Raw genomic sequence first — 12,643 nt, 5'->3', positions numbered from 1 at the left:
CTACCATCAGCTAAGATAATTTTTGGTACTTTATCTGATCACCTTCAGTATTGAACATCTATGTGATTGCTGGACATGCTTTTATAACCTGTTAACTACTTATCTGCATATTACGACTTCATTAAGCTAGTATCGCTTATGTATGATTTAATAATGTCTGTATATCATATGTACCAACCTCTTATGTAATACCCCTTTTATTATAGGGGTTTTAATTAGAGCTGTGCAAATAGCAAAATTTTGGGTGCGAAGCGAATTCAAATATTGCAATGTGAGTGCGAATCAAATCGAATATTTTTCGAATACTTCGAAGCGAAATTGCAGAAACAAAAGTTAGAAAGGATTCTTAAGCATATTCTTATGAGATAGCAACATGACAGTGTTTCTTTTCGCTAGGTTGATAAAGCACTGGTGGGGTGGTATTTCATAGCTGTCTTAGCAAGAATGAGGCAATGTAGAGGCCGAATTCTGTTTATGTACATGATTTGGTGCAACCAAAGCATTGACAACAACACTTTACATGTGGTAGGCAAACATGCTATTTCCTCAGTCTCTCCTCCTCTTTCCACTTCAGTGGAAGCCCAACAGATGTGGCGGACAAGGGTGTGCTCTCTTCAAGTCCGGAGTTCCAAATCTGCCTCGTAGATGTCGATATGTAAGAACATCTGAAAATTTGGAGGCCAAAAAGCTTCGGCTTCCGATTTTTCGGACTTCCTGCCCAAATTTCAGGTCCAAAATTGCATTAATTGACCCCCACCTCTGCCACATCTTTCATCTCCATGTTGGAAGCAGCGTTTTCTTGAGTTAATACATTTGCGACCGTAGCAGAGCTTGAAAGGCAGCTTTGCCGCAATACCGGGATGTGATGAGGTGAGGCATTTTGAAAATCTAGGGACCACTTTCAATCGGACGTTGACTGTGTCTTGACAAAGTTCGACCGTAACGGAGCTTGAAAAGCAGCTTTGCCGCAATACCGGGATGTGATGAGGTGAAGCATATTGAAAATCTAGGAACCACTTCTAATTGGACGTTGACTGTCTCTTGGCAAAGTTCCACCGTAACGGAGCTTGAAAGGCAGCTTTGCCGTAATACCGGGATGTGATGAGGTGAAGCATTTTGAAAATCTAGGGACCACTTTCAATCGGACGTTGACTGTGTCTTGACAAAGTTCGACCGTAACGGAGCCTGAAAGGCAGCTTTGCCGGAATACGAGTGTGTAATAAGGTGAAGCATATAAAAAATTTGAAGGGGTCACTTTCAATTGGACGTTGACTGTATTTGTTTTTGGGAAGTTCGAATAGTGTAAATAGTAAAATTCCAGTGCGAATTGAATCGAATAGCAAACACTATTCGAAAAATATTCGAAATTTCGAATATTCGCACACCCCTAGTATTAATGGGTAAAATCAAGGGAAATTAATTACCGTCATACATTTGTATAATGCCACATGCATAAAAGTTTGCTGTATTATGCAATAACATTGTTGCATGCCTTGTCTCTGCCACCGTGATGGAAAGTGAGGACAACGAAGTGGAAGCACCGTCTCTAGATTCTGTAATTATTCAGTGCTACCCTTAGATCACATGACAATGACAAACTTATAGGATAAGACAACAGAGCCTAGGTCGGCAAATAAAGTGGAGCTCATGCAGACTTGCTCAAATAATGTATTTTCCGCTTAGGGATCACTCGGACTCAGACTCACCAAAGTTTTCCTCAACCGGACTCACTTGGACTAAGACTCACAGCTCTATCTGAGTCTAAGTGAGTCAACTCAGGAGTCCGTTAGCGTAAAATTAGCTTTTTCGATCATGGTGTCAACACTTTTTAACACCAATTTCTCACATAATCGGTGCTCTACGATATGCCTTTTGATCTCGTTCCTTCAAGTATGAGTTATCAAAGGTTTCAATCCAGTAAGGATATTTTTATAAAATACGCGACTCACACGAGATATTTTTATCAAGAACTTCCCGTGAAAGAGCTTGTGAGGGGAGATCATGGCACCTCTTCCCTCCCCCACCCTAACTCACACCTCTGATCGATAAATATTGAGGTGGCGCATGAACGCTAATGCGTTGAGATATGTGTGAATAGACTCGAATATAAACGTAAGCCGATATAAGGCTGATAGTAATGCTGAAGATAAGTAGATAGGGCAATAGGTCGGCAATAAAAGGTGGAGCTCACTCAGACTCACTCAACAAATATATTTTGCGTTTAGGGCTCACTCGGACTCAGAGTCACCAAAGTTTTCCTCAACCGGACTCACTCGGACTCAGACTCACTAGAATTTTCCTCAAACAGACTCACTCGGACAGACTCACCACGCAATCTGAGTCTGAGTGAGTCTGAGTGAGTCGACTCATGAGTTAGTTTGCCGACCTATGCAACAGAGTACAGTCAATGACCTATTTTATTGACATGACTGATAATACACACACCTTTACAGGATCGCAATGTATTCCATTCGAGAATTTGAGGCAAGCATGCTACATTTTTTACAGCGAAAGCTGTTATGAGATCATTTCACCGGCCGTTTTTGGCGCCGTAGTTGTCCGCCGCCGTGTCCGTAACCAGTATCGCTCGAAATAAGAAAAAAAACTAAATAAGAAAAAAATTCCAGGATGGAACGAGGTTCGAACCTGGGTCCTCTGCGTGGGAGCCCAGTATTCAACCTCTGAGCCATACCGGTGCTTGAAACTGCTTTGCTAAAAGGTCCTATACAGGCTTCATGTCGGGAAGGAACCACATTAGCATATGTAATATAGCGTGGTAGAAGAGTAAAATAAGCACCAAGCGTAGCACAACGCGAATTCTGTAACCAGGCGTCACACAATGCGAATTGCGCAACGAGCAGGTTGTTGAATGCTTCCAACCCATTACAAAGGACCCTGCCATAATTCTTCATCATCAGGCACAGCATCAACAAAGTGCGCATAATGCCTTACATGGGTTTAGCAGGTACCAACGCTCTCCGTAGAAGGACAAAAAATGGCAGAGTGCCTGCTGGCCTACTTCTCAAAAATTACAATTATTTATAGCGTAGTGGGTTCCTCGCAAGTGCACTTGAATTGGTTGCCAAGGAAGCCCATAAGCGCATGATACACTTCCTCTGGGTCTCAGTAAAATTACAATAATTTATAGCGTAGTGGGTTCCTCGCAAGGGCACTTGTATTGGTTGCCAAGAAAGCCCATAAGCGCATGATCCATTTCCTCGGGGTCTCAGTAAAGTTCTTCCCCCCCCCTCTCTCTCCCACGTCAACGCATGTTATACAGCATGAGAAGAGAGGGAAATAGCGGCCGGGCGTCACCCAATGCAAATTACATAACTGGTGGGCCGTTTAAAGATTCCAACCCATTACAAAGGGCTGAGCCATAATTCTTCATCGTCATCAGTCGTCGCGTCAACAAAGTGCACATAATGCCTTACAGACGTGTAGCTGGTGCCTCGCTTCTCCGCAGAATGACGAATAATGGCTTAGTAGGTGCTTCCCAACTTCACAAAAATTGTGATTTATGGCGTAGTGGGTACCTTTCTAGTGTACTTGTATTGTAGCCCCAAGAGAGCTTAACGGGCTCTAGAAACGCCGCTCTTCCAGCTTTCGCTGTGACTGTGCTGCGGTTTTAGCGCAGGCCTGGCGTTTTCTTTTTTTTCGAAATTTGGATATCTTATATGTATACTTTACTTTGATTATGTGGTTTTCTACCTTGAGTACATAAATCTAGATGGCATATTCAATTCAAAAGTGTTAGAACTGGGCAAGTTCCTTGAAATGAATCACCGGTGTGTTTGGACGTTTTTTCAATTGCTTCTTGTTTGATTCCACCAACTGAATTAATTATCAGTTTGGTCAATTTGGCCCCATCAGACTAAGTTAACTGTACTTTGCTGTGTAGAACTACGTCTCTTTTTGTGCGCACTTCGATACTAACAATTCTTCTTCTGTCAATGCAGGCCATGCAGTGACCATCATCATAGTGGTGTGTGTTGGCTTCCTGGTGTTCATGATTGTGCTCGGCGTGATCCGCATTCGCGCCGCGCATCAGCACCAGCAGCACCGGCAGGGCAGTTCACGCCTTCGCTCAGGGGACGATCAGGACCAGGAAATGGCCTGGGACGACTCCTCACTCACAATCACCGTGAACCCCATGGATGTAAGTGCACCACCAGTCACTAACACGAGGCATGCCTGGTCCGTAGGCGTGTGCGGTGTCTCGCATTAGGTGGCGCACCAGAACCTGGCGGCACCTCTTATATTCTTGCAGCCTTTAGTGCCTGTCACAAGATGAAATCAGAGATAAAATGCTCCCTTTCACAAACTACTTGATGTAAACCTCCAGCGTAAAACGAAGTTTAGCTTACAAACTTTACTGTAGTTGCAGTACTGTATGCAGCAACCGGGCACAGCTAAGCACTTTTCTGAGCTGTTATCTACTGTAGTTGCACGCTTTCAATGTTTCATAACCTGTTGCTGTCATTTTAAGTGCGCTATAAGAGCTTCCATGGGCTGCTTGCAAAATAGTTTGTGTCCCTTCCCCTCCTCCCCTCCCTCAAGCCAGGCGTTTAGTTTTGGGGGACTGTTTCGTACCCAAAAGTGCATTCTTTGTCTTGGGGCACTCCTGGTCTAACAAGTGCGGGTTTGCCTTTCAGCAAATAACCGAGGAGCGGGAAAGCCGCCGCAGCGTGGGCACCAGCGCCGGCAGCGGGGGTAGCAACGGTCGCCGAGCCACGGCCGAGGAGGACGACTCGGACAGTTCGGACGACGGCAGCAGCTACCACGAGGAGAGCGAGGAGGAAGAGGGGGCTCCCCCCGAGAAGGCCAAGGCCAAGGGGGACCTCGAGTGGGACGACTCGACCCTTACCTTTTAGAGAGAGAACGGAGAGGGCGTGCCGCCAAGGCAGCATGGGTCTTGCATGCCCACCACAGTGGTGAAGGAGGCAACAGTCCCTTCTCTTTTATTCGTTTTTTTCTTGTCGTTGGCCTCCCTCAAGGTCACTGTGATCCGTAACGCCTTAGCAATCCCGGAGCCCGAGCAGTGCTTCGAACGAGGACACTTTGAATTACACGGAAGAGCAAGCGTGTGCAGGCCTTCCTTCCTTCCTTCTTTCCTCCTTCGTGCATCATCCTGCTTGCAGCACTGTTCGGTGTCCGTATCGCATCCAGACTAGCCCGGGTGGCTCAGCGCACCGTTTCATTTCCCAGTCGCACTGCGACCGCGGCGCAACCACAAAGGATGCAGAAACGGAGGGTGGCCCTCTTTTCGTTCGCGCCGCCGTCGCAGCATGGTTTCATATCGAAGGCGTTGCGGATCACGAGCTAGCTCCTACAGCTGCAATTGTTACAGCGATACAGAATGCGACCTAGTGTGCTGACCGGGAGGGGCTTACACATCAGTGTCTTTCTCTTCTTCAGCCGAAAAAAAAAAAAAAGAGAGGATGGCACCGCTTCTCGGCGTGGCTGGCTGTCTGACTCAGTCTGGCTCAGTCTGGCTGATTCCTTTGGAAAGTTAGTGACAAATGACGCATGAGTTGCGAATGCATGCCGCAGCATTGCAAACAGCTACGTTCGGCACTCTCAATTTCTTGTTTCTGTGAAAAGCTGTTCAGAGAATATCGCCGTGAGCTCGGGAAGTTTCTTGCAGAAGCGCACCCTCGGTTGAGTGGCCCACTAGGTAGGATTCTAATTGCTGTACCACGATTTTGTCAGCTTCTCCTCTCGACACAGAAAAAGTGAAGAACCTGTCTCACTCTTTCTCCCTTGGCTTCTTTTTTGAAAACTGGAGTCTCTACTTCGTGCTGCTCCCGTATGTGAGTGACCCCTGCTCTGTGCGCACTCACTGTCCGGTGAAAAACACGTAACACTGAACAGAGGCTGAGGTAGCGCACAGTGTTTTGGCTGAAGCAAAAGAGAAGCCATAAGACAGCATGGGTAGGAAGCCGCGGAGCTCTTTAGCACGTAACAGTTTCGGTTTTACAAAACAGTCGGGATTTGCTCTGCGGAGTGTGAATTGGTGTGAAGCACACGCACTAGTCGCAGAAGGAATGGTAAAAAAAACGCCTGTTAATTGGTTTCGTTGTTTATATCGGGCACGCAAGGAACTGCCCATTTCATTCTGGCAGAAATTTCATTGGCTTCACGCGATGCCTCCATTTTCTGAATTGCACGCCTTCGAGGTTGTCTTTGCATAGCGGAACATCTGCACTTTTCAGGTGCCGCTGTGCAGGGAAGCCAGTATTTCACCTCACTCTGAATGCACACATTTCGTGGCCCCTTTACATGGTGCAAAGCTCCGTTTTACGTCTGAAAATAGAGAGCGGTGTGTCCGCTCGCACACGTACGGCCCCCCCGTACGTAATATACAGACTCATACTGGACCACTAAGAGTTCTGGTCCCCACTTTTATTTTTTTGTCCTTTTACCAACCTTGTCACCGTTCCCTTGGCTGGCAAGAAATCTCTCTCTAATGCTTCTCCGTTGCGCAAGAGCACTACCGTGTGCAGGAAATTTGTCGTAGGGACTGTTGGAAATATGACCGGAAACTTTTGATTGTTCCCATTAGCCGTCAGTGACGGATCGTATGCATGCGAGACTTGGTCAGCCCGTGAGTCGCCAGAAACATTGGGAGTTTCCGGCTGGCTTGAATTCAGAGCTACACAATTGTGGCTTGCATCACGATTCGAGGCAAGCCTGGAAAAATACTTTTTTAAAATGGAAGACAGCTTGTGGCGCTTGCTGCTGCCGGGTCATCTTGTGCATTTCGTATCCGTTGCGTTGAAAGTTTCAGCCGGAAGGATGTGCAGTCTGTGTACCTTTTTAAGAAGCTCGCAATCTGGTCGTTGAACGGTTGTAACTTTTTTTTCTTTCTTTGTTCTTCAGTTCAATCTGCCTGGCTGAAGGGAAAGAACTTTTTTTTATGTTGGCATAGCTGGCAGTCTGCAGTAGAAAGAGCGTTGAATTAGTTCATCTGACACAAACATTTCAAAGAATTAATTCACAGCTGCGCTGCCAGCCAGCATTTTTTTAACAATGTCAGGCGTAACTTGTAATCTGTCAGTGTTACGTTCTTTCCTCGCTCCCCTCAGTTAAGTCATTTTTGCCTTCTTTTCTCGGTATTGTTCCTCTAAAAGTCAGGACTGATCCCGAGAGTGTGGGGGTCCTTCTTGCCATCCCCCCCCCTTTTTTTTCGTCTTGAGTCTTTTTCTTTCCATTTCATATTTATTTGTGAATGCTCTAACTTCTGGCAACGAGCCAAAGAGCACATTTTCTGTTACGAGTGAACATTACGTTTTTTTTTTCTTTCTTCAGAGTGGCAGTTTACGTCGGGTGTAGGGTAATTTTACGTGAAGTTCGAAGAACTGCAAAACACAACGCGTGAAACGCGATGCATCGTACATGTCGTTTGACACCAAGTGCTATTTATAGTTGCACACAGGCTCACAGAAAGCTGTGCAGTTTTCTTTTCAAAATGCCAGATGCACCGTTCCTAGTGTGAGGTAGGAGCCACAGACAGCTGGGCAACGTAAATTTTACGTCGTCTGAGGCTACATGCCATTGCGCCCTGGCTCCAGCTTCTACGACTTCATTTTGGATCAGGTACTTGTAGAGTTCGACGATATCTCGAATGAATATAAGACGGCACGAGGGTCGAGGGGAAGCTGTAAACAAAAGCATTTGTACTTTTCAAGTTTCTACCGTCGTAATGTGTCTTCTCTCTGCAAATGTGCATGCGCTTACACGTAGTATATTTACGCTAAATTTTTCTACGGCGAATACCGATGAAACACCAGGCAAACGATTGACGGCAGTATCGTGTTGTTGGTGTTGCGACGTCATCGGCCTCTTTGATGCTGTCCGAGGGAGCCTTAATGGTTTATTACGCTTACTCATGCCTGCTCCCTTCTTTTTTTTCACTTTCCCATTCTTTTTTTGTTGTTGTTTTTTTCTATCCCATGCTGGTTTGTCAAGAATAGACCGTGAAACATTGGTTGTGGTTGGCTGTGCCGAAGTGAAAAGAAGGGTTAAGTACGTCGTTTCAGTGAATAGCCACACTGCTTGGCAACGAGCAGGCGCATCTTTCAGATCTGACTGTGACGAGGCAGCCAAGTTGCATACATAGGCACACGCTCGGAGGTTTTCAGTGTGTCGAATTGCATGCTTTTGTAAGCCCTTCCAAAACACACACAGGTGCATTTGTTAAAACACTCTTGCCGCACGTGCGGGCTGATGCACGTGCCTCAAGGCCCTCATTTCTTTCCCTAATGTTCATTATTTCAGTAATTCGGTAAAAATGTTTAGAAGATTTGTAGGATCACTTGAATATGTTATACAGTCTGCTTTGTGCAGATTTTTTTTTTGCTTCAAGGCCTTCCGTAACATGTGGGCCGCAACAATGTCATAAATCCATTGCCTGCCTGAGAACTGTTTTCTTTTTACTGCGTTGCACTCGTCTCGTTTGCTTCGTACCTCTGCAGGTTGCAGGGAAGATGAAACTTGTGGAGATGTGCGCACTTTAGTTCTTGTGTCAAACTTCCGGCACCGTTCGTAGCTTTATGTGCCCTAAAAATGCACATGAGGTGCTTGTTAATTACAGTTTCTCGTTTTGATCATGTAGGGGTTAACGGAAATAGTTTTCACACAATGCAAATGTGTTTTGATAGAAACGGTGCCCTTATCCTTTCTTTAGAACAATGAAATGTCTGTTTTTTTCTTTCGAACGAGTATTTGTTTACGGCTTATCAGTAGCTTATTTTTCATGCCACCATCACTCCTTTCTTTTGGCAGCTTCCATTCTTTATTTCTTATTTTACTTTCAACTGAATTGCGGCATTTTTTTAATGCCCGAGAACAAATTTTTTTTTAAATGTTTTGTGAACCATCGTTAGCAAATCCGGCACAGTCAGTCACGAACGGCGGCCACTGTTGGCCAATTACTGGAGCTTGTGCTATGTTCACTGTGCATTTCTAAGTTTCAACATCACGTAATTGCCGTACTTTCTCACATATGACCCACCCCTGCGCCCCATCTACAACCAGTGCAAGATTTTTTCAAAAATCACCACGTATTGACGTGAATCCAGCTTCTTTGCATCGGCATGAAGCATTGGCTGTGAAGCCACCTTGCGCAATGCAATTCGCGTATAACTCGCGCTTCCGACTTCACCTCCTGAATTGTCTGTATCCTTTGTGCGGGCTATATGCGAAAAAATACGGTAGTGGGGCCCCTGCGGCATTGGCGTGTGACGACCTGCAGCACGGTGCAAGTCTACGCGCTGTACTTGAATGTGGGTTTAAATGACAAGTACCGTGCTTTCAAATGCACCTCCACTGGGTTAAGTTGGCGTGATTTGTCGCAAATGTAGCCTTTTCGAAACCAACATCTGTGTGCAAAGAAAAAAAATGTTTCATCATGTTATCACCCTTTATCCGAGTGCCGGTGTCACTTGAGTAACGTGAACAAATGTGTCGCTCGTAGCTTTGCATCTTTTCTTGTTATTTGTACTTTAAGGTTCTTCAGCTGGGACAGTGCTTTTATTCGCATCTTTTCTGTGAATCTTCTTCTGCCATGTTGTAGGGTGTCATACTTCAGCTGTTATGTATTTGAGCTGCACTTGTTGTCATCATCCAGTAGGACATTTTTTAGGGTTTTTTGCACGTACACACACACACACACACACAAAGCACTGCTGTTTATTGTCCTTCACATTTGTTGTTTTTTTTTTAATGCATGTTTCGCTTTCTCGAGCCTTCGAGGGTTGTTTGAGAGTGTATGGAACGTTGGGGGACGACGACAATAGCGCAAGCGTTTCTTGTTTTGTCTGAGTTGCTCGTTGAGTTGTTCTTTGTTACTTGCAGCGGTCTAGGATGTGCGCCGTTCCGCGCGTTGACAGCTCGAGGAAGCGAGACCTTTTTACCGTGCCATAGTGCAGACGACTGCTGAGTTCAAATATACTTGTCATGTAACGGAGCTGTTAAGAAAAAACTACAGCCACGTGAAAGTCAGCCATTTAGGGCGCCTTTCTCCGTTTACGTTCTTTCGATTAGCTCGTCAAGGTGTTCGCCAGAGTACAGGTTCTGTATACTAACATTTTATTAATTTCACCCACTGCCTGCGCAACGTCACAGTGTCTTTTTCCATCACTATCATGTTGACGAAAACCGTACCCTTAAAGCCTGCTTACTTTTCTTTTTGTGCGTACGAAGGCCTCTAAGCATTGATTTCGGTGTTGGCAATCTGTGTTGTCATACGAGTGCACTTACTTACGCCTGCTACACTTGGCCTCGATTCGAGAGTTGGGGCTGCGTTTATTTCGCCACAGAAGACACTTCGTAGAGCGCTAAACGAGGAAGCAACATATCTACTACATTACCAGCCTGGCTTTTCGCTGAACGTCCCCCGAGCACGAAGGAAGAGTAGCCGCCTGTTGGAGCAGGCGACGTGAATTTTTTGTTTTGTCGGTTTTACGAGGCACTCTTGCTTGGCTGTTTGATGTCTGTGGTCGTTGTCACCACCTTGAGTTGACTGTTTTGCGCGTAGTGACGACATCTAACCGTCGATGGTCACCAGTATCTGGAGCCTAAGCGAGTTGCCGCTTGTATAAATGCACCATTGCCCTATCCCCCACATGCCCCCTCTCACTTGTTGCCCGAGGTCCTCTATTCCGTAATGTTTGCTATCGTACGTATCATCCAGACAGATTCGCTCGACTGCTGGCCCCAGCGGGGAGTCAGGAGCATTTTGCGGTGGAAGCGCGTCGTGCCGCACCTACCAGGTCGGGCGCATGTTGCACGGTTCGCTCCGAGACGCGACTCAAAAGCGATGAAAAACTGCGAGTCGTCACTCTTTCACTTTGGTAACAGGGGGTGCCTTCTGCATTATCATTTCTCTAGGGCTGCAACAAGTAGTAGTGTTGCCGAGAATCTGTACGCACGTACGCAAGAGCATTCTTAAGAAACAGTGTGAGTGTGCCCAGTACTACGCGACGTGCTTGCACCGGTAATGCCGCCGAGAGTCGATGCCGGGGCCAGCAGGACGTTGCAAAGAGGTCTCGCTTTTCAGTGAAATTGTGCCACAAATTATTACATTCTTTTTTTTACATATAACCTTCGCATATTTTAGTTGTATTTTGGCAGCTGGTACATGTACCTATAGGGAAGAAAGAGACGGCATTGCCTATTGTGTAGTCTACACATTTTCTGCCCTCACCCCTCCCACTTTTGTATTTCTTGTGTTTGTACTTATCGTATGCTCGAGAGTCAAAACTGAGACATTCCATTAAAAGGCTAAGAGAAAAAGAAGCGCCGTTTTTCGTTTGTTTGGCAGGGAGAACCATTTTGGTATGCTACAGTGCGAACCGTGGGAGCTTCAGGCTCCTTTTTTTTTTGCAGCGTACGGGATCGACACACCAGTCCCCAACTTGAAAGAAAAAAAAAAACAGAGGAATGTGCCGTATCATTTTTTTTCTTTTTCTCTGAGAGTGAGTGTGTCTTCTGTCCTGTACAGCGTGTCATTCGTGATATGTATGTATAAATATACATATAATATAATAATGCAAATTGTAGTCTCTTGTAGGAAAAATCCTCTTGAACTGACAAATATTCTGTACCAGCTGATCACTTTGATTGCAATAAATACCACATGGTTGTCCCAGTCTTGGTGCACGGCTTCTGCTACTGCTAACCTACTGGAAAAAGTGGGAAAGCAGAATTTTATACCAAGTATTCCTACACACAGATGGTACTACACTCAAACCTCATTATAACAAAGTCTCATTTGCCACGTAAATAACTTCGTTATATCCGAAAATTTGTTATAAACAGTTATTTGTAGCACTGTAGCTATGACAAGACTATTCTTCATTTACTTCGTTACAACCGATAATTCGTTATATCCGTCTTCGTTATAACGAGGTTTGAGTGTATCAACCACAGCAGCTTGATAAAAAAAAAGGTGTGACCTGTTGCGTCGCGCCTAAACACACGGGCACAAGCATGAATGTTGTGTTGACAGTTCCGTCTGCGTTGGTGTTAGTAGACGTACAGCCACGCACATATAGAACAAAGAAGAGACAACAAAACAGGGTTTTGGCATGCGCGAGACATTGTATCCCGCCATATATGGGCATGCCGAGGAGCCGCTGCGTTTCACGGTGTCTTTGAATGACAACAAAGGATGTCAACATCGGGTACCATGAATTTCTGTGTGACACTGAATGGCGTTAAAAGTCCTTATAATAAGATATCGTTGTTTCCGAAGAAAATAGTGCATCCAGAGGAGTGTTGATGACATGATGCCAAATAATATTTTCTAAGAGTTCGAGGCTCCTCAAGAAAACCCGCAACACAAAGACACTCGTGCGTTCCTTCCATCCACGTGCACCTCTATGCTAGTAATTGATGTTTCCCGCAAGAGGATGCCGCAGAAAAATGCATAGCATTCGTTTCATGCAGTCGAAACATTTTGTTAGAAATCTGTGCCCTTGCTGCAAGAAAATGACCTGTAAGATTTTTGCCAGTACCACATATTTTAGAATTCAGCAGCACTCATTTGCATTCACGCTTGCAAAATTTACTCAAACTCACGCTTGTACTGTCTTGCATTCTCTCATTCATGCATGAGAAGGGAGTACGGGCATGTGTA

The 12,643-nt window shown here is 45.4% G+C and overlaps 1 protein-coding gene across 1 annotated transcript in view; it reads left to right on the top strand.

The window, feature by feature from the left end:
* The window catches only part of LOC119390351 (calsyntenin-1), a 241,135-nt gene extending 229,482 nt beyond the window's left edge, over window positions 1–11,653 (top strand). Inside the window, exons 16-17 of the mRNA XM_037657958.2 lie at window positions 3,960–4,159; window positions 4,656–11,653. Coding sequence (XP_037513886.1) covers window positions 3,960–4,159; window positions 4,656–4,874 — 419 coding nt within the window. The 3' untranslated portion in view covers window positions 4,875–11,653. The remainder of the gene's footprint in view (window positions 1–3,959; window positions 4,160–4,655) is intronic.
* The last annotated feature ends 990 nt before the right edge of the window (window positions 11,654–12,643 follow it).

Source organism: Rhipicephalus sanguineus, chromosome 4 (genome assembly GCF_013339695.2).
Source record: "Rhipicephalus sanguineus isolate Rsan-2018 chromosome 4, BIME_Rsan_1.4, whole genome shotgun sequence".
Classification (NCBI taxonomy): Eukaryota; Metazoa; Arthropoda; class Arachnida; order Ixodida; family Ixodidae; genus Rhipicephalus; species Rhipicephalus sanguineus.
Note: the sequence above shows the minus strand (reverse complement) of the source record. Positions and strands in the feature narration are given on the sequence as shown.